Source organism: Callionymus lyra, chromosome 3 (genome assembly GCF_982586985.1).
Source record: "Callionymus lyra chromosome 3, fCalLyr1.hap1.1, whole genome shotgun sequence".
In the NCBI taxonomy this organism is placed as follows: Eukaryota; Metazoa; Chordata; class Actinopteri; order Syngnathiformes; family Callionymidae; genus Callionymus; species Callionymus lyra.
This window is the reverse complement of record NC_141820.1, coordinates 35,221,417-35,237,123: the sequence shown is the minus strand read 5'-3', so window position 1 is coordinate 35,237,123 and position 15,707 is coordinate 35,221,417. Positions and strand designations below refer to the sequence as shown.

The window sequence follows — 15,707 nt, the reverse complement described above, 5'->3', positions numbered from 1 at the left end:
GACTCCAAACAAAAGTCTGTCCTCACCGATGTCCGCCCACTAACATTCAATATTAACCGACCACTCTTCAACCATTAAAAGCAAATAGTTAATACACAAACAAAAGCTGACTCTGAACCATACGCCTTAAAATAATTGCAAAATCTGAGGTCACAAACCTGTACTGATTTGAATAAAATACCCATTTGGTCAACTCTCACACATTTTGGTGTTGATTGAATTATTGATCTCTATAAGTGGAGACACTTTCTGGTGCACATGGCAGCAAAAGTCAACTTCCAAGCCAAGGGTGGATTATATGATAGTATAAATAATTAATAATAAAACAAATGAATACAAATTGAAAAAGGCAATTGTTGGCATAAACATTGTACAGTATGTGATCCCTCCAATATTGAGTTAAGCATTTTTTGTGTTCATTGTTTTTATGGTTTTGCCACCTCTTCTCTCCAGAGCCGATCACACTGGCATTGTCTTTCTGAACTTTTTAAAAACTTCCTTACTCTAGCCTTTTTATGCAATTACCTCTCCCAATAGTCTCCTTGTATGACCTGAATTTGACATGTTTGAAGTGTCAACACAGTTGTGATGGGTCATATTAGGACAACTACATTTTTACAAATCTAATGTCTCCTTTCAAGCCCTTACACTGAAGAATAGTTGTATCATTTTATCTGCACCTGCTAAAACGTTATCTCAGAACCACGGGCAACATTGACCTGCCTTGGTGGGGATTGATCCTAATGCTGCGTTTTGGAGATACTGGGCCTCCTGGCCTGCTCCATGTCTGAGTAAACTCAGCTTTCACATTCTTAAACTCACTAATGCAGATTTATTTTAATTCACTGTTGCAGTCTGTTAACTTCATTCCTGCTCATGTTAATGGGGAGAAATGGCTTAACCAGGTTTATAGACTTAACTGGGGTAAGACCTCTGTTACTGCTGTGTGTGCAAACTTACCTCTTAGTGCCTTTCAGTGGCCATCCCAATTCTGGCCCAGTTTTGGCTATAGAAGGGAGAATATGCGTGCTAGTGCAGAATCTTCAGGGCGATTGTTCTTCAAAAGTCGGTTTTAAGAACTTTTTTTTAACATATTCTGCTGTGCTGATATAATTCTGGTTCAGCACTGCAATTCTAAAGTTAATCTGAATCTTATCAAAACTTTACGCTATTTCCAAACTCGTAGAAAGGTTTGCAGAATTCCTTCTATGCCACTCTAATATGTGCTTACATTACTTTTTTTCGCCTTCAATACATCTTTCCCCTTTGAGTTACTGGCTAGAAGTACTGCTCTCCAAGAAGTGTGAAATCTAAATGAAGACTGTGCATAATTCTGTCAAACAAGACCTTATCACACTGTGCTGAGAAGGTTTTCACGTCTTCAATAAATGGCATTGCATTTTTTACTTTAATAACTTGAAGCCCAACTTGGTACTTGAATATTCTTAGTAATATTTTTAGAAGACGTGTTAATAAAAGTTATTTATGTGGATTTTTTCTCTCTCCTCAGCTTATAGCACATTCTACATAGTGGGCCTTGTACTGTCAATGCAGATCCCTTTTGTGGGCTTCCAACCTATCAGGACCAGTGAGCACATGGCTGCTGCCGGTAAGTTCCTCCATCAAAGGATTTTAATTTTACTTTTATGATCATTTTTATAAATGCTGCTTTGTTGTACATACTTTGGTATGAAAAATGTACAGCTTATTCTTTAAATGTTCACAGAGTTAGATTAAAAGTTTGCTCTTTGCAACCCACGGACCGTTAAGTTTCAACCATTATTTAAATGTGTGTCCTAACTATGAACTCAATTTCTAAAACGGATAAACATTTAGAAGAACCATTAAAGTTCTATTATCTTATTTAACACCTGTGAAAGAATGGCAATCTTCTATAGAAAAACCAAAATGGACAAAAAGGAGATGTCTGTAAACTTTTTAATAACTTTTCTTTCAGTGTGTAGTGATTTCTTGTCTGTTATGTCTAACTGTCAGTGCTCAAGGATTCAGTTCCAAATTAGATTGTCATTAATACAGTCCTTATTATTTAGACATGGAATTTAAAGATTTTATTCTTAATATTAAATGTTCTCCTGGATCTAGAATACATTCTAGAGGCTTATCTAGGTCTGTCAGCTGCTTTAAACCCCTTCCAATTCAAAATATTGAGCTTCCTGCATAAGTTAATTTCACTTTCTGTATGTTGGTTTATTAAAGCTTGTTCACAGTTGTGTCTCGACCCATCTGCTGCCTGACAGCAGGGATGGCTGCTAGTGTGTTTGTGCGAGGAGCTAGCTTTCAGTAACGTCCAGATTGCATTCGAACTGTCACTGGCAGCATATTCTGCAACACTTCAGCAGGTGTGACTTGATGTTTTTTTGGGTGTCAAAAACACAGACTGTATTATGGGGTGCTTTGAAGAGTACTCAATCAAAATCATCCCTGCATTGCCCAGCGTTCTGTTTCCCACTAACTTTCACCGAGTGAGGGTTTTTATGTCCTGGGTTAGCAGCTGCTTGGAACATCTGGCGGCTACATTCCTGATGTGCCTTGGGACAGAAGAGACCTGTCGGTACCTTTTGAGGTGTCATTCCCTGAAGGGAGCCAGCAGGGTTGTGTATAGTGACAAGTGTGTTGGCACTGTAGCTGCTCTGGAGGAGGTTGGAGTGTAACCTCAGAAATGAGTGTGGCCTGCTGTAGGGGGTTGGGTGAGGGTACAGTCAAGTGGGACTTGACAATAATGGAAGCCCACTGCTTTTCTTCCCAATTTTTCTCTGTAGAAATCCCAGGAAAAAAACTGTTGTATTGGGAGGAAGTGCAAGTTAGAGGATGAAAGGAATACAAAAATATGCCTGAAGACAAACGAGAGATGGAGAGAAAATTTTATTTATCTAAATATTTCATTTGTTTGAAACATGTTTGCCTTTCATAGTAGTATCACAGAAGGTATCTTTGCCCAACGCTTCAGCAGTAGAAATCTGGCCTATGTTGCCCTAGACTTGTTGAGAGGACATAAGTATTTGTGAGATCCCTGAGTTGGTATTAGGAGATAAATATATTTGCATGTCTTGCTCTAGTCTTTACTCAACAAAAAGTCAGTGGATTGTGTGTGTGTGTGCACTTGGTGTTTCAAACAACCTTTAGCATCTTCTTCACTAACTGAGCTATGCAAAAATTTAATTTTCGTCCATCCTTGTTTCCCTTTAGGTGTGTTTGCACTTCTCCAAGCCTATGCCTTCCTGCAGTACCTGAAAGACAGACTGACCAAGCAGGAATTTCAGACCCTTTTCTTTCTCGGCGTGTCTCTGGCAGCTGGTGTGGTCTTCCTCACAGTCCTTTACCTCACTTACACAGGTTTGTATATATAAATATTCTGTATTTATTCAAATTCTTTGGATGCCAGTGAAGTTTCAAGCAATTAGATCCAAATGTGTGGTTGCAAAAATTGTGATCACTTGAGTCGTTTCACTGACCTTGAAGAAGAAGAAGCTAATTGTAATAAATTTGTTTTGCACAAATCATCAAGGACTGTCACAGAGACCAAATTATTCTTCATTAATCTTTGCGCCTTTTGAAGTAAATCAGACGATGCTACACTTGTTTCTACAATAATAAAGACATTGTAATAAGGATTAGTCCCAGCCTGTGTTGGCCAAAACAAACTACAAATGCTAACTTATTGATATAAGTATATTAAGATGAAAGTCCATCTACAGCCTTAAAAGAACATCCTAGTACATCATTTTGACAGCTTTCAGCACCAAGTTAATCTGTGTGAGCAGTATATACACCTGTATATACTTGGGTATATTCATGCAGCATCATGGGAATGAACAAAAAGACATGGTATGTGCTGGTGGGAGTGGGTGGAACATTATCATGTAGGTATGGTACAGATCTGTTACCATTATGACACCGGTTCTAACATAAGCTGTGGTACCAAGACTGAAAAGCAACACAGAAGATGTAGCTCCAATATTATACTGATGACACATGACTCAGACGAGGTGAATTAGTAATAAGAAAATGTTTTGGTTTACTCTAAAAGCAACATTTCTATCTTCATAAATCAGTGTTTCCTGATACCTGGTGCTGCTTCAGCTCAGCCTTCATGTTTTCTATGGTATATTCAGCTAATGGTCAGAGTAGAGCCCTCTGGGTGTCAAAGTTGTCAGCATGGTAGAGAAATATTGACTGCCTCCTGCTCAACTGCTGTGGCTCGCAATGGCATAGTAAGCAAGTCTTGATAAATGTTGAGCAGACCATCTCGAGGTCCAAATGCTGTTTGTTTGTGTGTGACATTGTGTCTAAAAAGTGAAAGTAATCAGAACTAATTCAAACTTTTGGTCTTGATTGCTATTTAAAACCAGTAATTTTTCTTTTTATCCGTTCATGACATTGCTGAAGCTTTAGCTAAGCTAAAGATGTCAAAAATATTGAACATTGCATGTTTTCACTCCCGTTTCTTTTTTTAAACCCCCCTTTGCCATTCCCCCGAATCTTGCCGTCTTCAGGCTAAAGTAGGTCGTCTGTTCTTGATTCATATAAATGATTACCTGCACTGAAACTTCCTTCAGAGAGAGAACATGACGACCTCTGAAATGCTTGGATTTGTGTCTTCTGGTGCCTCATGAGCTCTTAACTCGCCCAGTGTTTACAGTGTAGCAGTACTTCAAAGAAATCTGTGTCAGATTTACCATGTTGCTACAAAATTGATCTCAGAGCCTCAGTTGAGGCTGTAGGCGGAAAAAATCAGCTGTTTTTTGTGCCCCTTTTATCGTCTGAGCTTCTTGGAAACTAAAACGGTTTAAACTACTTCCTTCAGTTTCAATCCCCAAAAATGCCGTGGTTCATTGTTATGGTTGATGAAGCTTGAAAATCGATCAGTGCAATCAGAATAATAATGAAATGCTTTGAATGTTCATATTTTGCTTTCATTTGAAATTCAACCTTTATTTTATAAATGAATGTATTAATTAATACATTTGAGTTTGATGTTCTAATTCCAATATTTCAAAAAGAAGTGTTCTAATGAATAATACATTTTTTTCATTTTGTAGCCTTTTTAAATTTCCTTCACTTTTTCCAGCAGTTTAATGAGTCAGTGCGAGTTTGTCTCTGGGGCAACAATCTATTGGCACTGATCTACTTTCATATGAAGGGATTTAATTTTCATTAAATGCAGTTCTGTCTTTTAAAACCTCATTTTCACTGATAAATCTGACCCAGATATTTCTCCTAAAAATATAAGTCTAGTTTCATCTTTTGGAGTAAAATGTTCTTCGGCAAAAAGCTGAGACAGAGATTTAAATATTAACTTAAATTGAGAGTATGTTGCTTTTAATCATTCTTCTTCCTTTTACTACAAAGTTCTCAGCGAAAGGTACACTATGCCAATGGGACGGAGTGTTTATTTTGATATTGTCTTTAATTCATGGAAGCTCTTTCAATTTCTATTATCTCAGAATTCCTTTCCTTCATCTTTGTCTTTTTTCCGTTGTGTAATTCTCTTTATAATCGTTGACATGAATACTATCTGTCTCTCATCATTGTGTTGGCGTTCCATAGGTCACATAAAAACATTAATTTTACAAATGCATTTAGAAATTATTTTAGTTTCACTGGCCACATAAAATGACCTGATGGGCCATAATTGAGACTTGATTTTGCATCAGTGTGTCTTAAAACACTAGAACACTAGCTAACCTTCTTCCTGTGACTCGTTATTAATTGTACTTTATTACTTCCTCCAGGATACATTGCTCCGTGGAGTGGTCGCTTCTACTCTCTGTGGGACACCGGGTAAGTTCTGCAGCCCAATTATTATTCAAAGTTAGACCAATTTAAGTCATTATATCATTGTTTTTTTAAATTGTAAAGTCTCTCCTTAAAGAAGATGAGACTTAAACACTCATTATGTCAACCAAATGCAAAGCAGTACAAAATAAAGTTAAGGTCTTTAAAAAGAGCAGATGATTTATCCTCTTCACGGGAAAGTTTGATTGAAAATATTCTTCCTTTCATGTTTTCAAGATTTACATCAACATATGAAGAGTTACTGGAACCATTACCTGCATGATACACATTGAGTTACATATTTAAAGAAGATAAATGATGGGGAGAAGAGTGAATGACTAAAAGGGAGGTGATTTGTGTGATGGAAGGAAAAAAGGAAAGCATGGAGGAGTTGACATTTTCCCAAACTTTACAACTATGAGGTATAGAGGTCGGGGGTCATCTGACTTCGAACTGCATGTTTCTTTAAAATGTGACTCAATGCTGCGAGCAATGATGTTAATTTACCGGATGGAAGAACACTGTGTTAAGTGACTTAAGTGCACACAAATCAATGGCCAGAGGCTGTATTTGTTCACTTTGGTACCAGACAGGCCTGTTGATGTTCAAGCAGCATTTGCCTATTCAAAACTCTTAATATTTAACATAGTTAGCCTTCCTGCTAACTCTGTTCTTCTTCCTCAGGTATGCTAAAATCCACATCCCCATCATTGCGTCCGTGTCAGAGCACCAGCCCACAACGTGGGTCTCCTTTTTCTTCGACCTCCATATCCTGGTGTGCACATTCCCAGCCGGCCTCTGGTTCTGCATCAAGAACATAAATGATGAGCGGGTGTTTGGTAAGAACGTCCTGAAGCAACCTCTTTCAACGAATGCAGCTGTCGCCACTGTGTGGCTCTTCATGTTCAGAAATTGCTTCCTTTAATACCAGATGGCTCCCACTTGAGATTATGATCTAGACTTCCAAAACAATGGCAGAGCTCCTTTTGTGTAGACGCTGGATCTTTGTGAATCCATAACCTGCTGAGCTGCATCTCAAGGCTCTCTGCAGTTGCTGCCATTTCCCTCCATGACATTAAAAAAAGATGCAGAGTAAAAAGGGGAAAGAGCTGTCTGAGTCTGCTCCAGTCTGCCTACAGCAGAACCAAGAGTAAATACAGAGGTGAAATCAATGTCTGTAACAATGAGGCTGGTGTCTGAGAAGAAGTTAAAGAACGTAAATACCTACATAACAGACCGGCACACTTTAAGTAGAAGTAATGCTGAGTTTAAACCAGAGAGTCTTTCAGATTAGCATTTGGTGATGTCCAGCACAAACCACTGAGCTACTTGATGTGCTTTAATAATCCAGGACTCGTCACAACTCTTGTCCACGCTCCATAAGCCTTCAGCACATGGTGTGATTCAAGTGTGTGTGATGGCAAATGACTTTATAGCAGCACTCCGCTCTATTGCAAGAAAGTAGGTTAGAGCAGCACAAGTCGCTCGAGAGTGGCTCATGGCTCTGTTCAAACTCTGTTGTGGTAGCTTGAATGTTTTCATCGCACAATTCAGTCAGAAGGAAAGTAAATAATTAGAAGTACTCGGAGGGAACCACCTGAAATGAAAGCATGTGAACAAGGATGTCGCTGAAATGACTCTCAAACAGTGAGTGACATTGTAGAGCTTTTGTTTTCGATTCACAACTTATTTGAAACGAGATTGAACAAACAGTACTGCGTATCAGTGTTTTCTTTGAATCATCAGGATTAGTCAGCAACTATAAAAGCGGCTTTAACCAAATAATAAACCGGTCTGTCTAAATATGTGTGCGTTTTGAATAGATGAGAAATAGTGTTTTTATTTTCAAGAACATTGTTAACATGAGCAATATTTCAGAAGCTTTTAAAAATATTTTGAAAGTCACTCATCTGGTTAAATGAAAGAAAATCTAGATTTTTGATAAAAACGTAATAATAATAATAATAGAATATTTTCATAAAACTTGGGATGACACATCAATTTAAAACTAGTTAATTCAGTCGTATACCGGGACTTGAGGTGTTTTGTGTGATTTTTACTGTATCCACAATCTGAATGATTCATTACCTCATCAGTATCCATCCTTCAGACAACGGAAGTCTGGAAAAAGAAAATGTGTCCAACTGCTGTAAACCGGGACATGGCAAATTTTGTGACGTTTAGCGAGTGCTCATGGGAAATGTGGTCTCCCGTCGGGCTTAACAATACCACTTTAGTCCACTGGCGTCGCTCGACTTCAAATCACCTAAAATCGCTTTAAAGTTACCATTTAGGTCAACACATCACTTTGAAATTTCAAGCTGAAGGTCGGTTTGTCTGAGCTTCAGCTTCGCTTTCAGGATCAGTGGAACCCCAGATGTTCAGTCATTGATTAGACTTTCACCTGCAAAGTTTGTTCTGCAGCGTTCAAGGGCAGGAATCCAGCGCACGCTTTGATTCTGGACTCTAGCGAGCTACAATTGAATCATCACATCCTCTTTTTTTTCTTCCATCCTGTTGTGTGATGATAATTCTTTTCATCTTGTGTCTAACCTGCTTACTCCTGCCTCTGCTCCCGCAGTGGCTCTGTACGCCATCAGCGCCGTGTATTTCGCCGGCGTGATGGTGCGTCTGATGCTGACGCTGACTCCAGTGGTCTGCATGCTGTCTGCGGTGGCTTTCTCCAGTGTGTTCGAGCACTACATGGGCGACGACACCAAGCGGGAGAAGCCCCCTGCTGAGGACAGCAGCGACGAAGATGATAAGAGGAACTCTGGGAATCTCTATGACAAGGTCAGGAAAACATCATTAGCGACACGTCATACTTGACTGAAGCTTCTATCAGGTTGTCACATCCTCTATCCGATTAGTTGCTTGTGGGTTTAGTCAAGGTGCGATTAAGCTGTTGCAATTGTTTGAGGCTGATGCCATCATTTTAGCAGTCTCTCTTTTTTTCCTTCATCACTGCCAGCAAATGGGCTTTATCTATTTTTGGTCCACTGTGAAATCCCATCATTCTGCATGTGGCTCACAAATTAGTCAAACGGAGGTTTTACAACATTTCAGCTCAGTCGACAAAATTCGCTCATATCTGTGCATGTTAAACCCTGAATAAATGATGTCTTCTATCGAGTGATGAACACTGGAGCGCTGTGCTGAAGCTGCCGGACGCATTGAACCAGCGGGTTATTCTGGCTCCTAATAAAGCAATTCAAAGCCAAGAAGACGACCATGTCGGGTGCTCGTGACGACCATTAAGGCTTAAAGTATTCTTTGTTTGGTCACGGTTTGAGTCCCAGAGCGAGACATTCTGTTGTTCTATCGTTCACAGTCACCAGCAATGTTTCTCCAGACACACCGAAGTCTTCAGGATGCACTTAAAGACTCTCCTCAATTAGTTTCTTCAATAATTAATGTCGCTCAATAATTCATCTCACTGGGTCGCAAACTTTTGGCTCGTTAACATACCGGCGTTTGTCGCCCTCTGCAGGCCGGAAAGGTGCGCAAGCACGTGTCTGAGCAGGAGAAGGCGGAGGAAGGTTTGGGCCCAAACGTCAAGTCCATCGTGACTATGCTGATGCTGATGCTGCTGATGATGTTCGCCGTCCACTGCACCTGGGTCACCAGCAACGCCTACTCCAGCCCCAGCGTGGTGCTGGCCTCCTACAACCATGATGGGTGAGTTTTATAACACGCTCTGAGATGAGATGCACACTCACCTGCCATGTAAATGAGACAAAGGATCATTGTGTACATCGCTGTTGTTACGATGACAAAGCTGCTGCAGTTACATCCTACAGCGCAGCATAGTGACACCACCAGATTTTTCATTGCACGTTCACATCCAGCTGAGCATTCGTCTGATATTACTTTTGTTACGATGAATAATAAAGCGGTAATTATGTTTATTACAGGCTTATTCACATAACTACTGCAATTTTCTTGATTACCTCTGTTGCTGCATTTCACTTGTCACACCTGTATTCACTTAATCCTGTCAAACAAACCTTAGATGAATTATTTCAATTTTTCACCCTGTAGCTGCTCTAGAAGTCTTATGCTGATATTACTGCTCTTGAGTGTTCGCTGTCGCTTGTGTGTCATGTTCAAAAGGGAAAATATAAATGCAGTTTCTTGGGAGGTCAAGTTTAAATACTTACACAGGTATGTTGTCCTAGTTTTGAGGCTTCAGGGGAGAAATGACAATCACTCACTGAATCCTACACACTTTCACACACTTGCACACACTCGGATAGTTTCATTGTCGTCTGTTTGTGCTTCCTCTTGGAGGGATTGAAGATCTCGGAGAGATTTATAAACTCCTGACTTCATAATTCATGTGCACTCCGTCCTCGACTCTTGTTGCTCTGGTGATAAAAAGACTCTTAAATATTGATGACCTCCACAGTTAAGGGACTTGACCCCCTTCTTCTCCTCTCAACCCCAGAACACGGAACATCCTGGACGACTTCAGGGAGGCGTATTACTGGCTGAGACAGAACACGGACGAGCACGCCCGCGTCATGTCCTGGTGGGATTACGGCTACCAGATTGCGGGCATGGCCAACAGAACCACGCTGGTGGACAATAACACGTGGAACAACAGTCATATAGCGCTGGTGAGCTTGTTCACACATGCATTGAAGAGGCCAAATCAGATGAATTATCAGTATCGCCAAGTCATCCGTGCTTTCCAACAATCCTCATTATCGTCCTCGGATTGTAGCTTGGAGTTAACTGCTGTCAGATTGTAGCTGTGATTTATTCCCCTCCTCCTGGCTCACTCTGCTGCTGCACTTGTTCATTCAAGATATTTCTTGTGGCTAATTATTTTGTATTTTTGTTCCACTTAACTACAGTTCGCCGTTTCTTTATTTGAGGAGATCAATACAAGTTCTTATCGTGTGTAGCTAGCAGGTCACACGGGGCTAAATTAAGTTGTCCATCCTCGATATTAGCAGCTACACTTTTCAACACACGTGTCCAGTAAACCACATATACGGTGATCCTCTCATGCACTTCTACAATAGTATTGAGGTAAATGTTTACTGTGCTGGTCAAGTTTGAGCTGACAAGATGCATGCAGGAAGTTAGAGAATAAAGGTAATCATTTACTAAATGGAAGTCTCTTTGCAAACGTTGATAGAAGTGTTATTTAATAACGTACCACACACATCCCTTCATGAACAGAGTCTGGCTCCAGGACTGGACAGTTGTTATTCAAAGTAAATAGAAAAGTCAAAGCTCAACAAAGTTGCTAAATAGTCAACACAAAAGTGCACCTAAACGTCTGTGTCACTCTGGTTTCCTCCCTCAATGCTCCTGTGCTGAAGAGATGAGCAGACAGTAGATGAGATTGAAGAAACGTGACCTTCACTCTCGGCCTCAGAGGTTCTTCTTCCAGGACTGCAGTGATGTGTTCAGGCTGCTGCTGCATGTGCTCTACTTTCTGTGCCCTACAGTGGTGTAGCAGACAGGACTCCACACTCCTATCTTTGAACACTCTCCAGTGATTATGCTAAGTCCTTGAACCAGTCTGACACGCTCTTGACAGAACCTTGCATCACACGGTCGTCTCTGCTGCTCACTCCTCAAGCTCCACTCCTCGCGTCAGACGCTCGTCGTCGCTAACTTTGTTCTCGGTTGTGTAGGTGGGAAAAGCCATGTCGTCCAATGAGAGCGCTGCCTATCAGATCATGAGGTCCCTGGACGTGGATTACGTCCTGATCATTTTCGGCGGCGTGATCGGCTACTCTGGCGACGATATCAACAAGTTCCTGTGGATGGTGAGAATAGCGGAGGGAGAGCACCCGAAAGACATCAGAGTGAGTTTCCATCATTGTCTCATCAGAAGTCAAGTTCTTATGCTTTACTTTATTCACTGTATTCTGTCAACATGCACTTATTAATCCAGTAGTTTCTCGTGTTTGTCTTAGTTATTCTTGTTCTGCATGTTTTCTTAATAATAACCACTTAATGTCAGTTCTTTAATAAAACTCTTCCTATCATTCAGTTCATCCAAACCACTGTACCTTTAGTTGTAGCACACATTCAAGCAGTATAATGCTCAGTGTCATACTATTGAAAATAACAGGATCTTATTGACATGATCATGAGTCATGAGAATTGCGACTGGTGTCACAATTTATTACATTTAATTGATTAAGAACAACTTTGTTTGTTTATCAATTTGGTTTAGTTAATAATAGTTCATACATGAAAGTGTTAAATACATGTGAATATTGAAATTACAGTTAATGCAGTAGATATTTTCAGGATCTGATAAAAAGCCTGTCATGACAGTGATCCCATGTGACTTGACAGGAACCTCTTCAGATAAACCTGGTTCACATTGTTTCACTCTAGAGGGTCTTGTCTTCTTCTCCTCCTCTCTCATGATGAAGCAGTTTTACTTCCCTTTCCTAATGTCTGTCCTTAACTGTGGCGCTCCTGCAGGAGAGCGACTACTTCACTCCTCAGGGGGAGTTCAGAGTGGACAAGGCCGGCTCTCCCACTCTGCTCAACTGCCTCATGTACAAGATGTCCTACTACAGATTTGGAGAGATGCAGGTGAGCGAACGGATGAATGATTTGTCGTGTGACTAGTTGCAGAACTGAAAGTTGCAAAAGGAGGGATTGTGGAAGATAAACCGTAGCCTAAGTTGCTCCATCATCTTTACCTCTGAAAGTCATTTGTGCTCCTACTGAGCTACTATTTCATCAGAGTCATGCAACTTCATGAGTCTGTTCTGGCCTCCATCACAGGTGTTCACAGACACCAATATTTAAAAACAAATAATAGCAAATACTGGACCTCTTGAAGGTTGTTTTGCTCCAGGAGCCTCATTATTATCGTAAGTGTCTCCTGAGAGATTCTGCTGCAGCAAGATGGTGGTCAAAATCTTTTACTGTCATGTGTAGGCATTTTCCCTTAAGTGTGATGCTGCTCTCGATGTCTGAGGCACCTGTTTTCAAGCTCAGCGGCCATTTTGTGGATTGATAGTGTTTCTAGAGCACTTCTAAAATGACCATTAACAGAACTCTTTAGGGATCTTTTCGATAGATTTAAGGCACCTCACCTGAGGTCACCTTCTCCAGCTCGAATGTGGTCTTGACACTTCACCGTCTCTCTCTCAGCTGGACTTCCGGACGCCGCCGGGCTTCGACCGGACCCGTAACGCCGAGATCGGAAACAAGGACATCAAGTTCAAGCACCTGGAGGAGGCCTTCACCTCGGAGCACTGGCTCGTCCGGATCTACAAGGTCAAGAACCTCGGCAACCGAGAGCCGCTGGACCGTAAGCTGCGCAGCGTGCTGCCCAAGCAGAAGTACACCTCCAAAAAGGTGAGAGAATCATCCTGAGGGCTGCTGACATCTAGTGGTGGCCTCGGAGATCACACCACACACCACTTGTTCTAGATCTAACGGCCCATCCGTTTGTCTTTGTGTCTCAGACGGTCAAGAGGAAGCGAGGACACGTGAAGAACAAGATGGCGCTGAGAAAAGGAAAGAAGCTGCAGAAGAAATAGTAACGATGACGATGACAAACTCTTCTAGGAAACAAATTAAAGCGAAGAACCCAACAACCAATGAAGAAGAACACGGGGCGGCTTGTCTGACACTTGGTCTCTCATTAGAGCGCCGCCTTGTGTTGAGGAAGTGTCATATCTGACTCGTCCCCGAACTGTTGTGCGTTTTATCCTCGGACGTTTTGTCTTGCTTTTGTTTTTTTGTTTATTTTCTTCCTCTTGTTTGTTTTTGTTTTTTTGTTTTTTTAAACTTTGTACTTGAATGTGTGGCACAGGGCTGCTCATGTCATCAATTTGTGGTACATTAACGGCTTATCAGCGGGGGGTTGGGGGGTTGAAGGGGACACCGGAGGGAAGCATTCGCACCAAAGACCCATCCACCCGACCTCGCCCCGGGGCACATGAGAGTGAGGCGTCGCAGGAGTGAACGCTCAGGACTCGTTCCTGACTCGTGTACAGACGAGCGTATGCGGTATGGAGGAACATCTGGCACAGAACCTGTAATATTAACCCTCCATCATCTTCATCATAATCATTATCATCTTCATCATCATCATCATCTCTTTTTCTGCCTGGCACCCTGTGGTTAGTTGAAATAAGTCCGTTAGCTCAATTGGCGTGTAAATATGTTGTGTAAAGCAGAAGAGGAGATAATATATTGGACGGTGATTTCTACTTGTTTTTTTGCGACAGACTGCAATAATTCTTGTACAGAGGGCCTCGAGATTCTGTTGAAGGAATGAATGTGAATTTCTACGATGCCTCCCTCCCTCCTCGTCCTCCTGCTCATCAAATAGCTTAGATTGTACATTTTGCCGTCGACAAACGGAAGCTAGCGGCGCGTTCAAACAAACGTAGTGGTAACAAATTAGGCCTCCTGTCCTGCAGAGGGAGCTCTAGTTCAGTGAGCAAGCCTAGTGCCTCATTGCTGATCGTCATTAACCTTCTTTTCGTTGTTCTGCTGGTTCAGCTTTCATGATGGTTCGCTGTTGGAGCCGTGGAAGACTTTTGTTGGTAGATGGACACCGAAGAGGGAACCTGAGTTTAAAGATGCATGTTTGGATGTGTGTGCGCCGAAGAGTCCAGTCCTTGTTGCTCTTGCTTGGAGTTGTTTTGGCGGGAAAAATTGATGAATTTGAACAGTCACCCTGGTTCTCTGAAGGCACCTCATAAACTAAATTGTTGTTAATCCCACTTGTCTGACGTCGGTGTGAATTGAGTCAAACGTTAACCACTGGAGTCATTTTAAATTCACTAGTTGCATGTTCATGATTTCTACACAGAATTGGTTGCGTTGTTCCACAAACGCACATCCCTAACTTCTCAGCCACAATCCTAAAGTTTAATTATGCACCTCAATCTGGCTTCATCCAGGCGTAACAAGGACTTAGATCTTCGGCGACCTTTGACCCTGGGAATTCGGTGTTAGCACTTTTTTTTTGATTGATGGAATCGGATTCTTGGAACAACGTTTTGCGTCCTCAGCTCCATTTTTGACACTTTTTTTCTCCTGCTTTCCTTTGATCACCTGGTCCAGCGGAGCCACATCAGAGTTCTCAAGAGGAGAAAAAGAAGCCTTAACGTGATGTGCAGTTTCTTCTTCTTCGTCGTCGTTTATTTTATCAAGAAACGACCCTGCAGTTTTTTTTCTTCCCTCCCACTCATCGAGCGGCTCTTTGTTGGATGAAGTCCTGCTTCTCTTGCTGAAGTTTACATTCTCACGTCGTTGCTCTGTTCGGTCTCTAAAATATACACTTCAATGAGAACCAGTGTGCTCGCTTTCTTTTTCAACCATGGAGAAGACTGACCGCTTGGAGGCGCTGTTGGCCTTTAAACTCTGGCAGCGCTGTTTCTGTTTGTTTTTGAAATTAAAGTGAAAGTTCTTCCTCCTCTAAGAGAAGTGTTTTTCCATGACTCCTTTCAAACTGTTGATTATGTATCGTCCATAACTTTATGAACACCTTTCATTTAAGGGAAGAGCGTCTTTTTAGAGAAACAAATTGACCGAAACAAACTTTATTTTTCATATTTGAATAACTGGCTTTTTCAAAAACATCTTGGTCATGTTGATACAACTGATTTTTTGTACAACGCGTCAGTGCACTGAGAAATGTTCATTTTATTTTTCCCTGAGGGATGTTTGAAGCAAGGCTTTGAGAAGTTGTATTTTCTGTATACATGTGTTCATCTCGGTGTTATCTTGACCTTTTAAGTATATATTTTATTGGGTATTGTTTGAATGGTTTAAGCGCTTCGTGACACTGGTCTAGAAAAGCACTATAAATATTATTAGTATTATTTCTCCGCAACCTTTTTTTTTAAAAAAGGATTTACATTTTACATCTGGCTCCCTCTAGGGTTACAATAGCGTTACTGCAATGA

General features: G+C 41.1%; 1 protein-coding gene across 1 annotated transcript in view; it reads left to right on the top strand.

The window, feature by feature from the left end:
• The window catches only part of stt3b (STT3 oligosaccharyltransferase complex catalytic subunit B), a 46,028-nt gene extending 30,803 nt beyond the window's left edge, over positions 1 to 15,225 (top strand). Inside the window, exons 6-16 of the mRNA XM_087787705.1 lie at positions 1,511 to 1,609; positions 3,208 to 3,354; positions 5,754 to 5,802; positions 6,481 to 6,635; positions 8,378 to 8,589; positions 9,287 to 9,474; positions 10,244 to 10,415; positions 11,448 to 11,621; positions 12,253 to 12,366; positions 12,934 to 13,140; positions 13,251 to 15,225. Of these exons, the coding sequence (XP_087643831.1) occupies positions 1,511 to 1,609; positions 3,208 to 3,354; positions 5,754 to 5,802; positions 6,481 to 6,635; positions 8,378 to 8,589; positions 9,287 to 9,474; positions 10,244 to 10,415; positions 11,448 to 11,621; positions 12,253 to 12,366; positions 12,934 to 13,140; positions 13,251 to 13,325 (1,592 nt within the window). The 3' untranslated portion in view covers positions 13,326 to 15,225. The remainder of the gene's footprint in view (positions 1 to 1,510; positions 1,610 to 3,207; positions 3,355 to 5,753; positions 5,803 to 6,480; positions 6,636 to 8,377; positions 8,590 to 9,286; positions 9,475 to 10,243; positions 10,416 to 11,447; positions 11,622 to 12,252; positions 12,367 to 12,933; positions 13,141 to 13,250) is intronic.
• Positions 15,226 to 15,707: the final 482 nt, after the last annotated feature.